General features: G+C 41.6%; 1 protein-coding gene across 1 annotated transcript in view; it reads left to right on the forward strand.

Moving 5' to 3' along the window:
• The window catches only part of LMTK2 (lemur tyrosine kinase 2), a 1,522,811-nt gene that overhangs the window by 569,193 nt on the left and 928,781 nt on the right, over positions 1–24,837 (forward strand). The window contains exon 4 of the mRNA XM_044089711.1: positions 3,276–3,352. Coding sequence (XP_043945646.1) covers positions 3,276–3,352 — 77 coding nt within the window. The remainder of the gene's footprint in view (positions 1–3,275; positions 3,353–24,837) is intronic.

Below are 24,837 nucleotides of genomic sequence, written 5' to 3' on the forward strand. Positions count from 1 at the left end.
CCTTTTTCAGAGGTCTTTCTTGGGACTTACCCTTGTTTAGGTTATTTTTGCACAAGGAACCACTCAGAAGATAGGCATTGGACTCTGTTCTGGAGGTGACCTAGGTAAAACTCGCAACATCTGATGTGAAAGTTACATACTTACTGTAATAGTAGATCCTATGTTGATAGTTTTATTGATGCAGTCCTGCTTGGAAGCATGCCTTTAGATTATTTTCCTCTTCTACATGCTCTGCCTTCATGGTCTTCAAAGATCTGGAAAATGGTCCTTTAGTGCTGAGGAGGATGGATAAAGAGGAGGACCTAAGGTAGCCTGATAAAGGTGGTGGAGATGAAACTGAATGATGTAGCTGTATCATTACTGTTAAGTGCATAACTTCTGTTGTATGAATACACTGCTTATCAGAGAAAATCACACTTTAACTTTAAAAATCTGAGGACTGACTTGCAGTATTGGACCTTGCCCCACTGGCTTCCCTTGATCTCAAATGGAGGTTCTGTGCATCAGTTAATGAGATTGTCAGAAATGTTCCATAGTTGACTACATTGCTAGCTTCATGTTCTGAATCTGACCAAATGTCCTTTTGTTTCCCATCTTCCCTCAGTTTTGGTCACCACTGACTCTTCTTCCCAGATGTGGTGACATTGTTTAGGGCAGAGATCCAAGGGACATGGACTCTGTGGGAGGCTAACAGTCTACTGTTGAGGGTGTAGTCCACTTGGCATTGCAAGCCTTTTAAGACTGCCTTCCCAAGTAGTTGACATACTATAAAACTGCCATAGCTTTTCTCTTGGAAAATGTGGCAGTGTTTTATTATGTCAACTAAGAGGGTAGAAACAAATTGTACCTCCTGTTTCAGAAAGCCATAAGAGTTTGAGAGTATGCAAAACAGTTTCTCATCTTAGTGCACATCCCTGGTTGAACTGGCCACTCCCAACTACCTAATGGACAGGCTCAGTAGATGTATCCTGATGCTTCACAAGTGGTCTCTTAGCCCTACTGTAGCATGTATGGTATTCTACCTCTAGGAGCTTTGTTATGACCTTTTTGTGTCTCTGTCCAACAGCAGCAAGTCCTTTTTTCTCATCCCTCCATGGGGCAGACACCAAGGACACTATAGCTACCAGTGGCCAGTAGGAATTCTCTTTGCCTTTCTAACCCTACCATTCAAGGTGAAGTTTCTCCAGAAAGACAGTTTGTGCAGAGCAGTGGTAATCTTCACACCTTCCTTTTGGCCTCAACAAGTGCATCTACCCCTGCTGGACCACATAACAAGGATTTGAGCTTTTCAGTACCTCAGTTTCCTTGATTCATTATTTCTGTCTTGTCTAGCCTGTTTTCCTTGAGGTTTTAGTTTCTCTGCTGCAAAGGTACACTTGGCAGGCTTATTCAACTTTCACCACAGATTCAGCTCTTCTTTCTTTGTGGCAAAAAAAGTCTGAACCTCCATGGACTCTGTTTTGTTCTCCAGAAACTCATTAGCTCGTGTTTTGAATCAGCCTACTCAGTTGACCTGAAATTTCTCTTGGAAAAGACGGTTCCTTGTAGCCATTACTTCTACTAAGAGAATCTCTGCACTACAGACTTGTTCTTGTCGACTTCCTTATTTACTGTTCCATAAGGATAGATTCTCTGTACATAAAAATCCATATTTTGTGCCAAAGGTAGCTTCAGAGAAAAATATCAGCCAGACTATCAATTTGCCTGTCATTTTTCCCAGTATTGCTTAAATATACACAGGCATTTTAGATTCTATTTGCAAAGGACCAGAGATTCTAGAAAAGACGACCCGTTGTTTCTTTCCTTTGCAGTGAAAAAGCTGAACCACAAAGTGACAGAAGTAACATTGTCCATATGGTTATCAGACTGTATTGCCTTCAGCTATACTTGTAATATTTAGAACCTTTCATGCAAGCTCATTCCATCAGATCTGTAGCCAGTGTGCTTTCTTCAGGAATTCATCAGTTGATGACCTAGTTGAGCTATGGTGTGGGCTCCCCTCCATATCTTTCTAAGACACACTATAAGCTGGATGTGGGATCCCAGTCTTCCTGCAGGGCTGCCATACTCTGTGGTATTCTGCCATGATGCCCACTTAAGATACTTTGCTGGGGACCTTGTCCTTCAGTATGGAAGTGGGCAAACTGGACAGTGAAAGATACAAATGGTATGTATTTACCATAATGTTAAATGATTAAATATATCCATTTCCACAAGCCCCCCCCCCCCAAATTGATGCCTTCCTGCTGTTATGAAAAGCCCATTTAACCTGTTATGAGGCCTTACTATGGCAAGTGTTTTCTCTCAGATTTGTATGGGCCTGACTTGACATATGATAAACTCTGTCTGGAGAAGGAGGTGTTAGTGCATTTTGGGAGTTAGGGAAAGAGCTCAAACTCTCTAAGAAATGTTGTTGCCAATTCATTGCCACCTGCATCTACCACTTCTTCGGAGTGGAGGTGGACAGCCATGGATAAGCTCTAATATTATGGTAAGGACATTCTTTCAGTTTTGTAATTTCTGTCATAATTTGTGCTGTATCACTCCTATATTCAGAGCTGAAGAATTAAGTTCTAGAGTGTGGTATGGATACCTTCCCACCTTCAATAAGAACAATCAGTAATCCTGCTGTCTTTAAGAAGTCCCTCAAAACACATCTCTCTTCTGTCTGGCAACGTACTTGTGCCAAAGTAGCACCTCCTAAAACCTGATTCACTACTATAACCATCTACAGTACTACTGCTTATGAGCTCTCTGACTTGCTGAATGTCAACTTTTTATGCCTACAAAAATCCAACGACAATCAAAACTGCTACCCTACACCTGACTAACTCCATCTTCAGTGATCCGATTGTACACAACGTAATTATGTAATATTTGTAAATGACTTATACTGTTGTGTTTATATTATTTCCATGCATTGAGACTGTGTATATACACTGTATAGTGTGCTATTTCTTGTATGTACTATTAATGTATGCGGAGCTATATTGTGCTATTTCTTGGATGTACTATTAATGTATGTGAAGCTATTTCTTGTATGTACTATTAATGTATGTGGAGCTTTTCTCCTCGGGCCTGCACTGAAAATGGGCTCACTTAGGTCCAGTAGACTTTCTCCAATTAACAACTGCAAGCAAGCAATTAGTCAGTCAATCAATCAATAAATAAATAAATAAAAATCTGGAACTTTCATGAGATTTGCTGCAGACATAACTGCATTGAGTCCTACTCCTTTTCAGCTTTATTCTATTTGTTTCTGTCTTCTGTTGCAGAGACATGTGCACCACCTCAACTTGCACGCCACAGTCTGAGCTACATCCAAGAAATTGGAAATGGCTGGTTTGGAAAGGTAAGCTTTTCGCTGCAGATTTTTTTTAGCCAAGTATAGACCTAGAACACTGTTGTAATTCTATTATGTAAAGGTGGCTTTGAAAATTAAATGAGGGACTCTAGCCGTTTTTGGCTACTGAGCCCATTTGTCAAGGATGAGTAGATCCCCATTGTACTGTTTGAGGGTGTAGTGTCTCAAATATTTGCATGCCTTGTGTCTAACCTGTGGAGATCCACTATAGTACAACTATGAGATTACACTGAAGGTCACTGACAAGGGTAATTGCTTAGTGCCTGTCTTTTTGAACTTCGTATGTACTTGTGTTTTCAAATTCTTTTGCTTAGTAAATGTAGAGCTACTACAACTGTTGACAGTTCCCTAGATGGGTTCCATCCCTTTCTGCCAGAATACTGTAATGCTTCAATTGCAGATTCAGGTCTTAACTCTAGAGTTGTGTCCTGCCACAAGCCCTTTTATCAAGAGCTCCTTTTCAGCACAGTGTCGAAGGAATAATGGTTTCACTGTGCTCACAGTAATATAATTTCATATGCAGTCAGGATAATTTCATATGCAGTCAGGATAATTTCATATGCAGTCAGGATGTTTGGCATATACAGTGAATGGTCTTGTATATAAACAATCACCCAGAGGTTGCAGTTTTCATTTACTCAAGCTGGAGGTGTGGTTTGGCAGAAGATAACTTAAATTGTTGCGAGGTGGAGGCAACTTTTGCAAGCTGTTAACAGTTGATCACATTTGGTATTGTTTATCAGTATAATCTCCTGATATGATAATCCACTAAGTCATCTAAGAATTCTTTAGTATCCTATGTGTCTCAGGTTACCAGACTTTCTTTAAAATGTTCTTATGACCTGCTGATGCTGTGTCTAGAGCAGCTGCTCCTGAGTCATTGATGAGAAAGTTTGCCTGGCTGCATTCTCAGAATTTATCCGAAGATTTAAATTCAGAGGTTCTGAATGCTCTCCTGGATAATGTGGTATTATTTGTCCCAGCCTCTGCTGCTGTGATGGGAGTAGTATATTGCAATATGTAATATATTACAATTTCTAGTAACTAGTAATATAATTAGTTACTTTTTCGAAATAGTAATAAAGTAATAGTAATATATTACTTTTTTAGTAACTTAAATATGGGTTACTTTTGAGTTACTTTTGCTTAAACCAGTGGTTTTCAACGTGGGTGATATCGCCCCCTAAAGAGAGAGAGAGAAAACTTCTGGGGGCCCTGGATAGTATGGATAGTAATCAGATGTTGGGAGGTAATAGAGACTTTGAAGGGGCAATTTGGATAAAAATTACAACATAATGTTGGCACAACTCATAGCACGTAGTGTTCATAATATACCTCTCAACTCTACCAAATTCCTCAGTGTTTCCTGATTTTTTGGGCTCAAAATAATAGTGTGCCACAGATTCCTGACTGGCCCCATTAAATCCCGATTTTGGTGGGCAGACAAGAGTGCCTGGAACTGTCCCAGTTTTAAGAGGCTTCAATTAAAAAAAAACAAACAACCTGTGATGGTGACATCTTCTGCTTTAAGAAGGACCATTTGCTACTCCTTACTAACTGCAGGAACAATTGCCAATGTCATTGATTTCATAACCCACATGTAGGTAATGCCAGAGGAGGGGTATAAGGATTCAGATTCAGGCATGTATTATTCTAATTCACTTACAGAGTTTGTGTCAGTATGCATTTTGAACAATAATATATACTGAGTTGTTGAAATCCTCAATAATTTAACATAAAATCAAGCATTTGCTGGAGGCAGGGCAAAAAAGAAGACAAAATCAGGAATAATTGGGGTCTATAGCACATGATCGAACATTTAGTTACTTGAATAACTAAACATCAGTCACTAAATGTCGAAGACCCAAAACTGTGAACGGCAGTTTCCACACAGGGAAACAATGCAGTTGTCCCACCTAAACAAAAAAAATTAAACAAAAATCAAGTGACGGGCTTTGCCCCCACACGCCCCCTAACTAAATATACAAACTCCGAGATTGCTGCACATTGCAGAAAGGGCAAAATCCGCATAACGGACAAATGAATTGTTTCCCTGTGTGGAAACTGCCGTTTATGGTTTTGGGTCTTCAACATTTAGTGATCAAGCTTTAGGTATTCGACTACCTAAAGCTTCAGTCATGTAATATATACCCGAATAATTGCTAGGTATGGTCACATATTATCCTGCTGTTTGTAAAGTGGACATCATGTGAGTGAGTTTGTGTTCCAAATGTTTCTCCGGTGTAAAGAAATGCATTTTAAGAGCTGGTAGCCTGCAGAACTCACATACCGCTCAGCATCTTAGCACAAAAAATTTTAAACATAGCTATTAGCCAAACATAATGTGTGGAGGGGGATGGCCTGAAATCAGGAACAAATTTTCAGTAGGGTGCTTATTAACTTCGAACGGTTTTAAATTGACACATTGTGCATTAGTTTGCTCTTTCTGAAAGATATCAAGAATGAAACCATTTTTGAGAAAGAGTAATACACTGCATCAGCTAATAATGATAATAAGTACAGCTGTACTTGACTGATGTAACCATAGAATTCTGCACATGTGTGGTGTTGTGTTAAAATAACATAAGTGCAACTTGTACAGGTTTTACAAACTAACAGAGCCATGCATTCTCTCCTGGTCATAATAGAGCAGCTGCAAGGGAAGATATTTAACTGTCCTCTACAAGCGTACATGCCATAATTAAAGTTTGTAAATATTAGGTAGCTTAAGTTGCAACATTAATAAAAAGTAAAAGCATCTGCCCTGAAATCCAGCATTTAACATCTGCTTTAAGACTGAAAGGCAGCAACTTCAACTCCAGTGCGACTACTAATGCGGGCAATGGATGTGAATTCAGTCCGCACTTACTGCGGAATTTTAAACTAGCCATGCTGAGGTGTGTGTGTGTTAGTTAATCTGGAAGTTTGTTTTCTTCGTGAGAGAAAGTGTGTGTGTGTGTGTGTGTGTGTGTGTGTGTGTGTGTGTGTAATTTAAACTAGCTGTTTGTATGACAGATAAGTGTGTGTTACTGTGTCAGAAAGTAGGTGTGGGTATGACTGTGTGAGACAAGAGAAAAGGTGTGTATATGTATGTATATATATATATATATATATATATATATATGTGTGTGTAACATTCCTCTCAGATGTCGAGATTCAGCCGCATAGTTTTGGTCTCTTGGTCTCTTGTACTATTGTTGTTTTCTGGTATATCTGAGGACTGAAGTCACTAAATAATATGTATATGAGTTTCAGACTTCATATCCTTCATAAAATGTATACTAACACAAATCATGTTCTATCACCTTTCGAAGTTTATAAGAGCAATATTTTAAATTCTCTCTCTGTTTTTGGGCCTTTTGTCCTCCCATTATGCTAGTCTTTGATCAGATTTCTTGCACTAAGAGGTTGAGAGATATGGTAGTGCAGATTTTAGAAAGTACCAATTTATTATGTTTTAAATTTAAGAAAACTGTTATTTTGTATTGTTTTTAAGTTTCAGTAAACACTAAGGGATGCAGTTATCAAAGAGGAATGCTGCAAACAGCAAGGGCCTCCTCCACACCCATGCTACTCAGTTATATTAAGTCTGAGATAACCGTACCACAGAATTAATTTAATTCCCCAAGAGATTGCACTCTTGATGCTGGTTTGCATATCTTATTAACCAAATGTTTGCCATCACATGTTTCAGTGTTGATCACAGCTGTTTCACTACATATGTGTGATATTATTTGTGCTACATAATAAAACAAGTCATTTAACAGTGCATCACATTCCACTTGAAACTTTGCAATATTTTTAATGTGGTATTTTAAGCTCACATTGCTGTACTCTTAACGAGCAGTACTGCTACAGCTTCTATAATACATGAGTACAACACTACTGCTTTACAATTTAGTTATTTTACACTTTCCAGAAACATTGCATTACTGTTTTATTCAGTCATTCTCTGATATTTAATTTAACTAAGTCAGTGTTGTGAGGGAGCAGTAGCCCCTCATAGAAAGCAGTGGGTGCAAGGTAGACAAACAAATAATGGGTACAGTTCCAATCTATAAAAGGACACAAAACTACATATGTCATATTATATACAGTGTATATAAAAAGTGTACACCCCCTGTTAAAATGCCAGGTTTTTGTGATATAAAAAAAACACAATTAATCATTTCAAAACTTTTCCCATCTTTAATGTGACCTATAAACCTGTACAATTCAATTGAAAAACATATCTGTTAGGGGAAAAAAAAAAAAACGTACAATAAGCTGGTTGCATAAGTGTGCACACCCTTGAACTAATACTTTGTTGAAGCACCTTTTGATTTAATTACAGCATTCTGTCTTCTTGGGTAGAAGTCTATCAGCATGGCATATCTTGACTTGGCAATATTTGCCCACTCTTCCTTGCAAAAGCACTCCAAGTCTGTCAGATTGCGAGGGCATCTCTTGTGACAGCCCTCTTCAGGTCAACACAAAGATTTTCTATTGGATTTAGGTCTGGGCTCTGGCTGGGCCGTTCCAAAACTTTAATTTTCTTCTGATGAAGCCATTCTTTTGTTGATTTGGATGTATGCTTGGGGTCATTGTCATGCTGAAAGGTGAAATTCCTCTTCATCTTCAGCTTTCTAGCATACACCTGAAGGTTTTGGGCCAAAAGTGACTGGTATTTTGAACTGTTTATAATTCCCTCCACCTTGACTAAAGCCCCAGTTTCAGCTAAAGAAAAGCAACCCCAAAGCATGATACTGCCACCACCATGCTTCACCATGGGGATGGTGTTCTTTTGGTGATGCGAAGTGTTGTTTTTGTGCCAAACGTGCCTTTTGGAATTGTGGCCAGAAAGTTCAACCTTGGTCTCATTAGACCATAAAACATTTCCCACATGCTTTTGGGAGACTTGATGTATTGTTTTGCAAATTTTAGCTGTGCCTGGATGTTTTTCTGTGTAAGAAAAGGCTTCTGTCTTGCTACCCTATCCCACAGGCCAGACATATGGAGAATATGGGAGATTGTTGTCACATGTAGTACACAACCAGTACTTGTCAGAAATTCCTGCAGCTCCTTCAGTGTTGTTGTAGGTCTCTTGGCAGTCTCCCTGACCAATTTTCGCCTTGTGTTTTCATCAGTTTTGGAGGGACATCCAGATGTTCTTCTTGTTTCACTGTTGCAGTCATCACACTTGGGTTATCTGCCTGCAGGTAGCATTCAGTCGGCCTGAATACCAAGTATTGGGATTTCTGCGTCGGATGCTGTCGCTTCTTCCATGACGTCAGGTCGTCAGGGGTATAAAACAGGCAGCCGACGCCATTACATCAGTCTTTCTTGCCAAGAAGGAGCTTGAAGCAGAAGCAGTTCACAAGTGCTGGTCGGCCGCTGTCTGAAATTTTAGTTTTTCGAGTTTCAAACTTGAAGTCTTCTAAAGTGAAGTACCCCGTTGGGGGTTCTTTTTTCTTGCTCTAACCAATCTCAGAAAAAGTTAACAGTTGTCTTGCCTGTGGAAAGCAAATAACTCACAGAGACTTTCATTTTTACTGCGTCACCTGTTTATGCCCAGACCATGATGTCCCTCGCTGTCAGTTTTGTGCCTTGTTTAACACCTGAACCATTCGTTGTAAGGTTATTTTTGTAGCTAAATTATTTTGCTCTCAATCCCCGTATTCCGAAAGGGCTTCAGTAAGCCATCCGACTACAGATCTTTTGAAAAAACACAAAGATAAAGACAGAGACAGACCGCATAGGTCAAGGACTGCCGACAATGCTTCCGTTCAGCTAGGCGCCAGTCCGCCGGTACTCAGTGAGACACCTTTGCAGCCCTTGATGCCCGCTTCTACAGATTCGCAGGCCTGTGCTGAGACCCATTCGGGTCCAGTATGCCATGAGATGCTTCTTCGACTATGGAACCTGCGGATGTCTCTCCCTTGGATGGGTCCGGAGCCGCTGTGCAGGCACCGGATTCTGAGGGTGTATTCTGACCTACCAATATTCGCGCTAAACCGACTTCATTTTTAGCTAAAACTACCGAGTTTCTCAGATCCAGAGTACGCACTACGCCTAGAAAACCAATGACCAAAGCACATGCTCAATCTCCCATGCCTCAAAAAAACAAATGCTTAGAATGGCTGAAGCCCATCAGCCTAATTAGGGGAAGCCAGCCTTCCCCTGCTAAGACAACAATAATTGAGTTTCTTTCTGATTCTACAGACCATGAGTCCGATGACTCTGACCCTTTTGATTACCAAGACATACCCTTATCTACTTTTCAGGATTCAGATGCAGAGAAATCCATTCCCTCTGCCTCCCCTCCAGAGGATTTTTCTTTTGGAGAAACCTTACATACTTTGTGAGCATTTCCACTGGGAATGCCAGGATTATCCTCAGTCCAAAAAGAGACTCGGAGAATATTTAGAGTTGCCTCAGCACAGGCCCCTAGCTATACCCCACTGTCCTGGATGTTGTAGATTATGTCTTCATGGAATCCAGTCTTACTCCAGACACTTTACCACCGGCCCTTAGAAAACCTGACAGGTACTACAGAGTAACTGATTCTTAAAAATGTATCTTTAAGAATCCTACTGCGGATCCAGCGACCATTTCTCAGGGGCCTAAAGGTATTAAGGCTACGACAGCCAAAAACCCTACTCCTTCAGACAGGGATTCCAGAGCTTTAGTCAGATGGGGTAAGAAGGTATATATCTCTGCAACTCTGGCCATCAGGGCATTGAATTGCCAGTTTCATATGTTGAAGTACCAGCAACATATTATGGAACAAATTAAACAAAAAATGTTACTTCCAGATTGTGCAGAAAATAAATGTACAAGAGTTAATGCATTCTGCAATCCAAGTTAGTAAGCATACTTTGCAGTGTGGCTTTGATGCCCTAGAAGCATCTTGCAGGGCAGCCATCACTGGATCTGTACTGAGAAGGCATGCTTGGCTGAAGGAACAAACCATGCCAGACCATGTCAAAGGGAGATATACTCCTCTTTACTACCCCTCTTGTTCACACCGTACCTCCTTACCTTGTATGAAAACCAGTTTCTCACTGGATTTCAGGTCCCAAAAGGCCATACTATCACCCCAGCTGTAAATCCTTCCACCTTCAACCATACTTACAGTACCAGATCCTATCCAACATCTTGTTCAGTCTATCAACATCTCAACCCCAGGCACATTAGCTCTAGATCCAAACACTACCACAAACTAATAAACAAATTCCTGAAGTTCATCACCAAGTATAGACTCAACCTAATACTTGGTGGTGATATTCACCCCAACCCTGGCCCACTCACTTCAGATACACATACCCCCTCTACTTGCAATCTAAGCTACTAACCTACAATTAATAGGCCAACTAACTCTCTCCTAGTCTGTCATCTCAATATTAGAAGTATTAATAACAAGGTACATGAATTGCATGCACTTCTGGATGTCCACTCCCCTGAGATTCTCTGTTTATCTGAAAACTGGTTAAAACCTAACACTAAAGACAATGAAGTGTTACCACTTGGGTACAACATACGCAGGCTGGATCGTGCTTTGAGGAAGGGGGTGGGGTAGCTGTACTCTATAAATCTGAGTTGAATGTCACCATAGATGTAATACAACCACCTCAGATTAATAACTCAGAGATTCTTACCACCAAATTGCAACTTAATAAAAATAAATGCATTAGTATCATCTGTATGTACATTCCCCCAGGTAGCAATATATCTACATTTGAAGATATCCTGCACTGGCTATCATGTCACTACCCCCAAGAAGCCCTACTACTTGGAGACTTTAACACAGACTGGGGCACCTGTTCCTCAGAATCCCCAACCACCCATATTAACCTGCATGCATTTACACAAATCATATCCACCCCTACCAGGATAGGTAAACCCAACCAAAAAGAAAGTATACTTGACTGGGTACTCATAAATAGTCACCCCCAACTGTACACCTCTGGTACCCTCCTTAATGGCCTAAGCGATCACCTTCTCACATACGTAATTAAGCACAAAACCATTAATTCCCAACAACCCTTACTCAGAAAGGTTGGAAACAATAAAAACTTTGACCCTGCCAAATTCCAACAAGAACTAAACTCATGTAATTGGTCTATTTTAAAACACCTCCCCTTAGAGGAAGCAGTAGCATACTTTAACAACAAATTCCTTGAGATCTTTGATTTGCATGCACTTGTTCGTTCAAAGAGAACCAAGGCAAAATCTGCGCCATGGCTTTCTATAGAGTCTAAACTCAAAATTACCCTTAGAAACAAAGCATGGGCTTTATGGCATTCTTCTAAAGACCCTCAAGATCACATTAAATACAGGCAATCCAGGAACGAAACCAGAAAATCAATTTTACAAGACAAAAAACAATACTACTGTAATTTACAGACAGTAAATCAAAATAACCCTCAGAAGTTTTGGGAAGGTTTAAATAATCTACTACATCCTGGACAAACTTCAACCCCAATCCCTGCTGCTACTATTGATAAAACCACTGAAGATGTTTCTGATAGTTTTAACCAATTCTTTACTGAGACAATTCAAGCCCTAGCTAGCCAACTACCTCCTAGCTCCCCTGGTCCTAAGCCTTCCTAACCCCTCCAACTAAAATTGCCATAGCTCGCTCTCACCTTCTTTCAACCCTTCTGTATGCATCCCCTCTACTCTCGAATTTAAACAAGACTGTCCTTAACAAACTCTCAATTTGCTACAACCACATTGCCAGGTTTGCCACTGGGCTGCCTTTTAGGACACATCATTGCATCAATCTAAATCAGTTTGGGTGGCTTGAACTACCCAGCCTAATCCAGTATAACCAACTGATTATGGCCTATAAAATCCTCTATAATCCGGACAATACTCCTGCAGTTAAAAATATTATCACCCCCTATAACAATCCTAGACCGCTTCGATCCTCTAACAAACTACTAATTCAGACTAGCAAAATGAATAACACCGCTGGTGATTCTCCCTTTGCAAACTCTGTAAGTAGATCTTGGAACTCTCTTCCAGCTAATATTACCTTACTTTCCACCTTAGGTCAATTTAAAACTAAACTCAAACAACATTTGTCACTTAACTGGCTATGTCAATGTATCAAGCCTGGCTAACTCTCTCTAGAATGTGTAAAAATCTGTTAACCAGTTTTCTGTGTAATTTAATTTAATCCTGACTTGTGCTCAGGATTAACTGTAACCCGTGGAACTTGTTTAACTTGCTTACTTATGTAATCTCTGTTTTTGTAATATGTAATGCTGGTATTATGTAATGCTGTATCTGCTTACCCTTGGTGCTTTTCTCCCCGGGCCTCCGCTGAAAATGGACATGCATCCAATCGGACTATCCCGGTCAACAAATGTAAAATAAAAAATAAATAAAAAATCAAAATTATTAAACGCTCCTTTAAATCAGGACCATTTGTTTGGCACCAAAGCAGAAGATGTTCTTAAAAAGCTGGAAGAAAAAGCCAAATTTATGCAAACTGTTAAAGAATTTTTACAAGTGCAGCTACCTAGATTCAGTAGGCATTGGCCTACAAAAAACTGGTCCTTTCCAGCCCCTTCCAGGCCTTCTGAGTCCAAACCCAGGGGAATCAGACCACCAAGACTACAGTCTCAGGGTATGCAGAGATCTAAACAATGGAGTGCTCCCACCTCAAAAACAGGGAGTGGTAAGCCACCCCCGTATGGTAAAAGTTCACAATGACTTGTCAATTATCCTTCCCAGCCCTACCCATCTACTTCCGCCCCTAGGAGGAAAACTTGCCCTTCATGCAAAAAACTGGATGTCCATTACTCAGGACCGATAGGTTCTAAACATTGTATCCCAGGGGTACAGATTCTACTTCCATTCCCCTGCCAACTCCAAGCGGGTTTCCAGACCTTCCTCCAAACCAGTGGGCAGAAGCTCAAAAGCAAGTACATTCCCTGCTCAATATCAGGGCCATTCAACCTGTTCCAGAAGAACAAAGGGGCCGGGGTTCTACTCCAGACTATTTGTGGTGCCCAGAAAAGAGGGCTCTTGGCGCCTATTCCTGAATCTATCAATTCTCAACACCTTTTTGGTTGTTCCAAAATTCAAAATACTAACCCTACAACAGCTTCTCCCTATGCTAGCCAAGGATGCCTGGCTAGTCACCCTAGACTTAAAAGAAGCTTATCTGCACATCCCCATAAGGGAGTCTGCAGGAAATATCTACGCTTCATGGTAGGCTCTATGCACTATCAGTTCTCTGCACTTCCCTTTGGCTTATCTACTGCACCCAGAGTATTCACAAAGTGCCTGGCTCCAGTCATTGCATACTGCAGGCAGAAAAATATCCAAATTTTCCCGTACTTGGACGATTGCCCGATTCAGGCGGGCAGTCAGGAATTACTACTTCAACACCTGGCATTTATAAAAAGACTCCTATCTTCATTGGGGTACACCATCAACAAAAATAAATCACAACTGGTGCCCAGTTAAAACATTTTATTCCTGGGAGCAAGTTTGAACACAACTTCACAGATGGCTTTTCTCACTCCAGAAAAACAACTACTTCAAACACATGGCTACCAAAACCCAGCTGCTGCAAGGAAAATACTGCAAGCCCTAGGGTTCATGGCCTCATGCATTCTGCTAATTCCATATACAAGACTGCATATGAGGAAGCTTCAGTGGTACTTAAAAAGTCTTTGGTGCCAACATTCTCAGGACCTGGAAACAATCATTCCGATCATTCCATGTCTAAGGGCAGAGTTTCTCTGGTGGGCAGAAGCATGCAACCACAACAAGGGACTGCCTTTCACTCAACCCCTTGCCGTCAAAATCCTGACTACGGGTGCATCAGACTGTGCATGCATGAGGGGGGGGCTCACATGGCAGGCAAATACATTCAGGGAAAGTGGAGCCCAGGACAAATTCTTCTGCACATCAATCAAAAAGAGATGTTAGCTGTACAGTATGCTCTGACAGCTGTCAAATACCTAATCCTTCCAGGACAGCTGCTGATAAAAACAGACAACACCACAGTTATGTGGTACATAAACAAGCAGGGGGGATCCCATTCTTACACACTCTGTAGGTTAGCCATGGCCCTGTGAAACACAGCCTTGAGCAACCAAGTGCATCTGCAGGCGCAGATCCTGCCAGGCAAACAGAATTCACTGGCAGACGACTTAAGCCGAAATCTCCTGGACCCACATGAGTGGAAATTGGAGCCAAACACCTTCAACCTTCTAATCCAGAGGTGGAGGACACCGGAGGTGGACCTCTTTGCCTCCCCCAAGAACCATCAGTTGAGCAAATTCTGCACCAGGATCCCTCACAGCAGGGCCTGGAAGGTGGATTCCTTATCCTTCAAATGGGAAAACCTCTCAATTTATGCCTTTCCCCCTCTGCCCCTCCTCTCAAAGGTAATACTCAAGATCAGACAGCACAGCCCAAGGGCAATTCTTATTGCCCCAGATTGGCCACGCCAGCACTGGTCCCCACTCTTGCGCAGTCTGACATGCCACCCTGACACCTTCATCAGACACCTTCCCTGCTGTCTCAGCAGGAGGGACAGATTTTACATCCACAGCTGCAAACCCTAAACCTTGCAGCTTGGCTTATCCCCGGAATACTCCACCAGCAACCCTCAGCAAGCAGGTTCTGGACGTCATTCTTAAGGCCAGAAGGCCTAGTACTAGAAAATCCTATGCTGAGAGGTGGAAAATATATTCCTCTTGGAGTTGGTCTCAAGGAAAGGACACAGCTGTGCCCTCCTTACCTCAAATCCTTGATTACCTAGCAGAGCTACTCCACAGAGGCCTATCCTTCTCCTATATTAAGATTCATGCCTCTGCCATCTCAGCTCATTATAATACTGAGACACCTCTATTCTCTCAGCCTTTCTTCAAACAGTTTCTGAGAGGGGCTAACAATTTAAGGCCCCTTAGGAGAGCACCCATCCCTGCCTGGGACCTTAACTTTGTACTGGAAAAGCTCACGCTTCCCCCTTTTGAATCTGCGGCTTCAGCAGAATTAAAATTCATTTCTTGGAAAACAGCCTTGCTTTTAGCCATAACCTCAGCTAGAAGAGTGTCTGAGTTACAGGCACTAATGGCTGTGGAACCCTTCATTATTTTCCATGCTGACAGGGTTTCCCTCCGGACTAACCCATCCTTTATGCCCGAGATGGTCTCCAGTGTGGCTCTAAACCAAGCCATCCATTTGCCAACCTTCTTTCCTAATCCTCAAAATAAAGGGGAAAGGATACTGCACTCCTTGGACATGCACAGACAGCTCAGGTTCTACCTTGACAGGACTAAACCTTTCAGAAAATCTGACCAACTGCTAGTCACCTTTGCTACAGGGACAGAGGGCAAGGCCATTTCAAAGCAAACCATTTCCAAATGCATAGCACACTGCATCCATTTCTGCTACAAGCACCATGGAAGACCTACCACACAGGGGATCAGAACACATTCCACCAGGGCTACTTCCACCTCTACAGCATTTCTCAGGGGAGTCCCTACCAGGGACATTCTGGAAGCTGCAACCTGGAGTTCTGTGCACTCTTTCACCAAGCATTACCACTTACCTATTTTTTCTAAATCCAGAGCTGGATTTGCTACAGCAGTCTTACAGGGCCTGTTAGCCAGCCCTAACTCCTCTTGAATGCCTCAACCCTTCCTCAGCTTTGGTAATCAACCCAAGTGTGATGACTGCAACAGTGATACACGAAGAACGTAGTACAGTTGTGTACACTTACCATAAATGTAGATGTTCAAGTGTATTCACTGTTGCAGTCCGTTTCCCTCCTTCCAGCCCTCTGTTTTTCTCTATCCTTTCTACCTATCCTCTATATGGCCATTTTTATGGCAGGGGTATTTACATTTTACTGGTGGTGTTCCACTCCATATACTAGCTTCCTATTTGGGGAGCTCCTGACATCTGGGGCAAAAAAAAACTGATGTAATGGCATCGGCTGCCTGTTTTATACCCCTGATGACCTGATGTCATGGAAGAAGTGACAGCATCCGATGCAGAAGTCCCAAGACTCTGGTATTCGAGCTGACTGAGGGCTACCAGCAGGCAGATAACTCAAGTGTGATGACTGTAACAGTGAATACACTCGAACATCTACATTTATGGTAAGTGTACACAACTGTACTTTCTTTGCAATGTCACTGTTGTCCCATATTTTCTTCACTTTGATGACTGTCTTCACTGTTTTCCATGGTATATCCAATGCTGTGGAAATTTTTTTGTACCCTGAGATTCCTTTGACGCTTTGTAAACTCTCTGAGAACCATGGCTTTTGCTGTAGCAGGCAACTGAGTAAATGTCAAGAAAATCCTACTAGGACAGCTGAACTTTATTTGGGGTTAATGACAGGTGTGTACCCAAGATGACTGAATGTTGTAATTAAAGCAAAAGGTGCTTCAACAAAGTATTAGTTTAAGGGTGTGCACGCTTATGCTACCAGCTTATTGTACGTTTTTTATTTTTTATATTTTTCCCTTAACAGATTTGTTTTTCAATTGAATTGTACAGGTTATAGGTCATGTTAAAGGTGGGAAAAGTTTTGAAATGATTTATTGTGGTCTATTTTGTATATCACAAAAACCTTACATTTTAACAGGGGTGTGCACACTTTTTATATCCACTGTATACTCTCAGACAGTTTGGAGGATTTTCAATTCAGCAATGTCCTGCATTTTGGCGACAGTTAGAGGTATGAGTCAGTGCCCAGCATCAGCAGCTACCAGATTTGCTTACAAAACCTACTAATGCATATTGGTATTTACATAACTACAAGAGCAGAAGGTTTCCTTATCAGACTTTTTTTATCCATTGATCAGATTGACCTGATACCCACATATTTATAACAATAGTGGCTTGTTATACAAATGATTGTTATGACAGACTTTAGTTTCATATTATGATTAATAGAGTGCACAGTTCTTTTATATATGTTACAGTTACTGATGTATGTTATTTTATTTTAATGAATTTCTGTAAGGGTGTAGCTAATGTGACATCAGTGTGTATATGTTAGAAGTGCGGTAGGGCAGAAAGTAGAATGCAAAGTGTTTTACATGACTGTTGCCTACTACTTCCCTTAAGATGTTTTGTTAATGCTGTAAAGGGACTTTAACTGGTGTTTCTGTGTGAATGTATATTTTCAAAATTAATGTTAAATTGGGGAACATTTTCACAATTATTTGAATGTTAGTATCCCACAATTGCATTGGGGTGGGTGGAGTTACATTATTATACATGCGTATTTTATGTTGACTAGTGTCCAGATTTTTGGCCAATTGTACCTACTTTTCATGGGCCTTTGTCCAGATTTTTGATGTCTCCAGGTAGAGAGGTATGAGTCATAACAGACCATTAGAATTAGTCCGGAGCATAGTTGCTTCAATTTTTTAGCACTGCAAGGAGGTGAAAGCTAATGATGACCAGACTCCGGCCATGCCCTGGTACTGCGGGACTCTCTCCCACTAAAACACTCCCCAACACTGGGACAATTCTAGCCTGCTAGAGGTCATATCCTTACCTTGCTATATAATAAATGGCATTGGTTCTCCATATCGTCGTCAATCAGAATCAAACTCACCAGTCATTGGTTTAATATCTGACGCCCCAACCTACCGCACCAAGCAAGACTCTACAGATGGATCTATGATGAATCAACTTTTGTCTTGACAGTTTTTTATATTCGATTTAAATTCTTTTTCGGTTTCGATTTTTAGTTGTTGAAAATAGACAGTGTGTGATAGTTTTTTATAGGTCTTGTGCTGCTGGCAGTGATTGGTTTGGTTTAATTAGTATTTGTGACTGTCTAGCTGTAAAGAATAGTCGTCATCTTCTCCTTTCGGCTGCTCCCATTAGGGGTCACCACAGCAGATCATGAGTTTGCAGGAAAAGTGGAAGTAGAGTTTTATGGTGTCGAGTTGCCAGCCCGGCACCCAATCTTCCATAGAAGACACACACACACGCACACGCGCACACGCACACACACACACACACACACACACACACACACACACACACACACACACACACACACACCTAGGGCCAATTTAGAATGTCCAGTCCACCTGCAGCATGTCTTGGGAATATGGGAGGAAACCCACACATACACAGGGAGGACATGCAGACTCTGCACAGAAGGCACCCCAGCTGAGAATCGAACCAGAGAACCTCTTACTGTGAGGTGATAATGGTAACTGCTGCACCACTGTGCTGCCCAGCTATAAAGAATACTCTGCTGGAGTTTTTCAACTGCTAATGCTATTCATCGTCGTTGCAACATTGTGTATACAACTTTAATAATACACTTGTTTGCATGTGCTTACTTGTGTGAGTAAATCTCAGTAATATAATTCATAAACTATACTTATGTAAAAGTAACGCATTACTTTAGTTAATAATTATTAATAGTAATGTATTACTTTTTTAGAAAAGTAATAAATAAAAATAATATATTACTTTCACTAAACAGTAACTTATTACTTTTATAAGTAACTAGCACAACACGACTCTGCTGATGTCCTTAAAAAACTGGATGAAAGAGGAAAATTAATTCAGGGATCACTCATATTTTTCATTCCTCCTTTCACAATATAATAAAACTTTCCATTCATTTCAGGATCCCTTTACAGGAAACAGAATACACAGTCTCAGTAAGGCAAAGACCAACAAAATTTCAGAAGTCCACATCAAGGGAGCTGAAAAAAGAAGGTAGGATCTTGCCAAGGACAATCTAAGAAAGAAAACTTGACTATATGCCCCTTCATTTTTGCCTCCTCTCCACTCTGGCATTTCAGGAAAACAGTCCCAAATTCTAGGTCTTTGTTTCTCTGTGTGGCACCAGATAATTTCAAATACTTAAATTTTGAGAATTATTCAAAAAGGTTACAACTGACAGTGAGACTCCCTTTTTCCTTTCCGTGGAATTCTTCCACACCTGTCCAGTCAAACCCCCTTGTTTCTGTTCTGGTGGAAATGCTTTTTCAAGGGGTCATAGAACTTGTTCCCCAGGTCAAACAGGAAAGGATTTTATTCAAAAATCTTTCTGGTGCCAAAGAAAGAACTTGGAAACCTGTCCTAGACCTTTCTTTTATAAACTTTCCCATCAAAGTCCTAAAATTTAAATTCAAAATTCTTTCTCAGCAGTCTTTGTTACCTCTTCTTCTGTTTTAATCACATTCCATTTCTCAAGAATTTCAGACATTTTTTACGATTTTCAGCATCTGGTTTACATTTTGAATTCTGTGTCTTATCCTTTGGTTTGTCTACAGTTCCAAGTATATTTTCTAAGTGACTGGCACCAGTAATAGCCCATTGCAGGTTGTAGGGCATTCACCTTGTCCAGTATTTCGACCCCTTTATTTTTGCAGATTAAGCTTGCCAAGAATCTTTGGCTTGGGTAAGAAACCTTTTCTTCAGTCTGTGGTTTCAGGTGAATGTAGAGAAGTCTTCTCGGATATTGTTTTTGGGATGTTTCCTAAATGTATTTCATGATGGCATTTTTTTCTTAGGACAAGATAAAGTTTTACAGAGAACAATTTCTGATATTCTCCTGTGACTTTCTGATACCTACCGGGCAATGTCTGACAGTTCTGGGTTTCATGACCTCTACAATTCTCATGGTTCTTTAGCCAGACTTCACACATTTTAAAATCCACGTTTTTATCAGAACTGTCAAACATTCAAAAGGACAGCTTGTTGAAACGCATATGGTCGAACCCATAAGATTGACAATTCAGTCTCCTGAAAACAATTGAAAACGCAAACACCCACATTCAACACAAAAAAAATGCTTTTGTGGGAGGGCAAGCCCCTTTGCACCTACCACACCTCCTGCTAATTATATATACCAACTCCAAGATCGCAGTACAGTGGGGAACTGGGCAGATTTCCTGATCCCTACTGTCAGTCAAAACAGCTCGACAGACTGTATTGTCGATCACATGTGTTTGACAATATGAGTTTCAACAATCTGTCAGTTTGATCATTTGACAGGGACCCGTTTTCTCAAATCAGTTTGGACCCAACATCAGCACACCTTCTGATTTCAGATTCCACAACTGGGGTTTATGAGAAGGGAATTACTCTAGTGAGTGGATCAGTTAACTCACGTGTCTCCTTTTCCCTTGCACCCCCTGTTTGGTTTGTAACCACAGACTTTGTTTGGAGATCTGTATCCAAGGGAATAAATGATCCAGATCAGTGGAACAAGCAGTGTAAATGGAACACATAATTTGCAGGGAAATGTTGGCTCTAATAAATGCTTTCAAATCTCTAAATCATCTTTGGATTCCAGTCCCCATGTTCGTAATAACAAATACCACCACAGTGTTGTGGTACATTAACAAACTGGGGAACCAGATTCTATTCCCTTTGCAGACTAGCTGTGTTAGTCTGGGATTTAGCCACTAATTACAATCTATCCTTGCTGGCTGTTGTGTTCCATCAGAGCAAAATGTCTGCATACAAGCTGAACAAGGCCAGAACTGTCCCCTGACAAATGGAAGTTGAACCAGGGGGTCTTCAGGAATTTAGCCATTTGCCATATGTAGATCTGTTTGCCTCCAGTCACAATAGACAGTTAAAGAAATTCTGTTCTAGGACTCCTTATATACCTTTTCATTCCCATGGATGGGAATGTTTCTCTATGCCTTTCCACCCTTTCCTCTGATAACTAGGGTTCTTCTTAAAATTCAGGACACTCCCAGGGTAAATGTGGTGATCCCCTTTTAGCCTAGGCAACAGAGGATGGCCTTCCATATCACTGTTGTTGTATTCTTCACTTAAGGGATCTCCATGCCAAGCCCATTATACCAAAGCCTCAGTCATAGGCACTGTACGTCACACTTTTGCTGCCATTCACAGCAAAGGGCGTAAAGGTGATGTACAGATGCAGATGTTCTTCGTGTTTCACTGTTGCAGTCCTTACATTTGGGTAATCCTGCTGGCAGGTTGCCCTCAGTCGGCCTGAATTCCAAAGTCTTGGGTCCTGCATCGGCTGTCGTCGCCCCTTCCCTGACGTCAGGTCATCAGGGTTATAAAAGAAGGAGCCGACACCATTTTCTTTAGTCTTTATTGCCGCGGGGTGCCTGAAGCAGAAGCGGTTCGCAAGTGCCAGTCGTCCGACTCCTGAGATTTTCGAGTTCGAATTTCAGGTCCAAAGTCTTCTATAAAGCTAAGTACCCCGTTGGGGAAACTTTTTTCTTGCTCCAGAACCGATATCAGAAAAAGTTAATAATTGTATTTCTTGTGGGATGCAAATACCTCATAAGGGCTTTCATTCTTAGTGTATTCCTTGCCTAGGCCCTGATCATAGCTTTCTGGGTTGTCGGTTTTATGCTAGATTTAACCAACGCACTATTAAGCATTGGTATGATTTTGCTTTAAACTACTTTGGACGCAGGTTTAATTATCCAGAAATGTCGTCGGAAAGCCATCCGACTACCGGAGTTCACAAAAAACGCAAAGAAAAAGAAAGACAGTTGAGGCCCAAAACCGACGACGAACTTCTTCTAAGCCAGCGCCGGTTCTCAGTGAGGTGCTTTCGCAGCCCCTGACTACTGCTACTTTAGAGTCGCACGCTGCTACTGGCTCCCACGTGGAGTCGGTCATGCTACTGGAAACTCAAGGTATTGGAGCCTTGGACGCTAATCCTTCAGATGAGTCCGGAGCCGCTGAGCAGGCACCGGCTTCTGAGGGTGTATTCAGACCCAAACATCTATACTTTAAACCGACTTCAAAGGCAAAGACTAAAGCACCTTCAAAGGCAAAGAAGCAAACTCAAGAGCCACGTGGATGGGCCTCCATGCCCAAAAAACAGATGCTCAAAATGGCCGAAGACTTGATTACATTGATCAGGGGTTCCCATCCCCCTCCTGATAAGCGGCCTGGGCAAGAGACTGACTATGAATCTTCAGATCAGGTTTCCATTTCTTCTGATTCCTCTTCTGATCAGGAATATTGTTTTTCCCCCCTATGAGGATTCTGATGCTGAAGACTCCATACCTTCAGCTTCTCCTCCTGAGGACTATTCTTTTGGGGAAACCTTACATACCATGAGGGAGCATTTCCACTGGGAGAGCCAAGATTTTTCAGAATCTAAAAAGAGGCTCAGGGATTTCTTGTTACTCCCTCAGAACAAGCCACTAGCCATCCCTCCTGTGTTGGACATTGCAGATGATGTGTTTTCGGAGTCTAAACTATTTCTCAGGGTCCCAAGGGAGGTAAGGCTTCCACTGCAAAAAACCCTACCCCTTCTGACAGGGATTCTAGGGCACTGGTTAGATGGGGAAAAAAAGGTTTACACACCTGCTACCTTGGCTATAAGGGCCTTAAACTGTCAGTTTCATATGCTAAAATATCAGCAACATCTCATGGTTTTGCTTAAACAGAAAATGTTGTTAAACTCTGAATGTGCAGAAAACAAGGAAATGCAGGACATATTGCATGCAGCTGAACAAGTTGGAAAGAATACTTTGCAATGTGGTTTTGATTCTTTAGAGGCCTCCTGCAGGGCTGCAGTTACAGGTTCTGTAATTAGAAGGCATGCTTGGTTAAAGTGACAAAATCTGCCTGATCATGTTTAAGTTAAATTATTAGATGCACCTTTACAGCATGATACTTTGTTTGGTGTTAAGGCAGAAGAGGTGTTAAAGAAAATGGAGGACAAGGCTAAATCTATGCAAAAGGTCAAAGATTTCTTACAAGTACAGCAGCCTAGGTAGACACTGGCCAACAAAGAATTGGTCCTTTCCTGTGTCAGACAGACCCAGACGCCCTAGAGGCAGATCCCAGGCGCAAGGTTCATACAGGTCAAAGCAATGGGGTGCTTCTACCTCCAAAAGTGGAGAAGACAAATCACAACCTTACAGGAAGCAGTCCCAATGACTTCCCCCTGCCTGCACCAAGCACTTATTTCCTGACTGCACCATTAGGGGGAAAATTAGCACTTTTTTCTCAAAATTGGCGCATTATAACCCAGGACAAGTGGGTTCTAAATATCGTGTCACAAGGCTACAAGTTCCATTTCCATACCCTGCCAAAGGCAAACGGCTGGCCAGATCTGCCAAAAAATTAATGGGCAGAGGCACAAAAACAAGTCTCATCCCTCGTGGACATGAGGGCCATTCAACAAGTGCCAGAGCAAGAACGGGGACAAGGATTTTACTCAAGACTGTTCTTGGTACCAGAAAGGACAAGGCCTGGAGGCCAATACTGGACCTATCGATTCTGAACGCATTCTTAGATATACCAAAATTCAAAATGTTGACTTTGCAGCAGCTTCTGCCCATGCTGGGCAAGAACGCTTGGCTTGTGACTTTAGACCTAAAAGAGGCATACCTGCATGTCCCAGTCAGACAGATATGCAGAAGATACCTCAGATTCAAGGCTGGCTCAATGCATTACCAATTCTCTGCACTGCCCTTTGGCTTATCTACTGTGACCAGGGTCTTTACAAAGTGCCTGGTACCAGTAATTGCTTACTGCAGACTAAGAGGAATACAAATGTATCCTTACTTGGATGACTGTCTCATTCAAGCAGAGAACAAGGACATCCTTCTACAGTATCTGGTGTTTGTGAAAAAACTTCTAACATGCCTAGGGTACACAGTCAACGAAAAGAAATCCAAACTAGTACCCTTTCAAGAGATAATATTCCTGGGTGCAAACTTAAATACAACTGCCCAGATGGCTTATCTCACGCCAGAAAAACAAAGGCAACTGACTACCTATTTCAAAATGTTAGCTACAAAGGCCCAGTTATCTGCAAGAAAAATTCTGCAGGCTTTGGGCTTCATGGCATCCTGCACCCTACTAATTCCATATGCAAGACTGCATATGAGGAAACTTCAATGGTACCTAAAAAGTGTTTGGACTCAACATTGCCACAGCCTGGAAACTATAATTACTCTCATTCCCTGCCTGCAACAGAAGTTTCGATGGTGGGCGAAGGCTTATCACCAAAACAAGGGACAGCCAATCACATTACCCCCAGCCAGGCAGACACTAACAACAGATGCATCAGATTATGCCTGGGGGGCCCACATGGCAGGAAGATGCATTCAGGGAACATTGCCCTCAAAGCAAATGCATCTACATATCAATCAAAATAAGATGCTAGCTGTACAAAATGCCCTGTCAGCCTTCAAGGACCTACTTCATCCAGGACAACTACTGATAATGACAGACAACACCATGGTCATGTGGTATATAAACAAGCAGGGGGGCACACATTCTTACCCCCTTTGCAGACTTGCCATGACTTTGTGGGACACAGCATTGACTTACCAAGTACATCTGCAGACGCAATTCCAGCCAGGAAGGAAAAATACTCTAGCAGATGAACTAAGCAGAAATCTCATGGATCCCCACGAGTGGCAGCTGGATCCACAAGTCTTCAGCATGATAACAAGGAAATGGGGATGCCCAGGCATAGATCTATTTGCCTTCCCTCACAACTACCAAATAAAGAG

Source organism: Protopterus annectens, chromosome 12.part0 (genome assembly GCF_019279795.1).
Source record: "Protopterus annectens isolate FY-2018-M chromosome 12.part0, PAN1.0, whole genome shotgun sequence".
Classification (NCBI taxonomy): Eukaryota; Metazoa; Chordata; order Ceratodontiformes; family Protopteridae; genus Protopterus; species Protopterus annectens.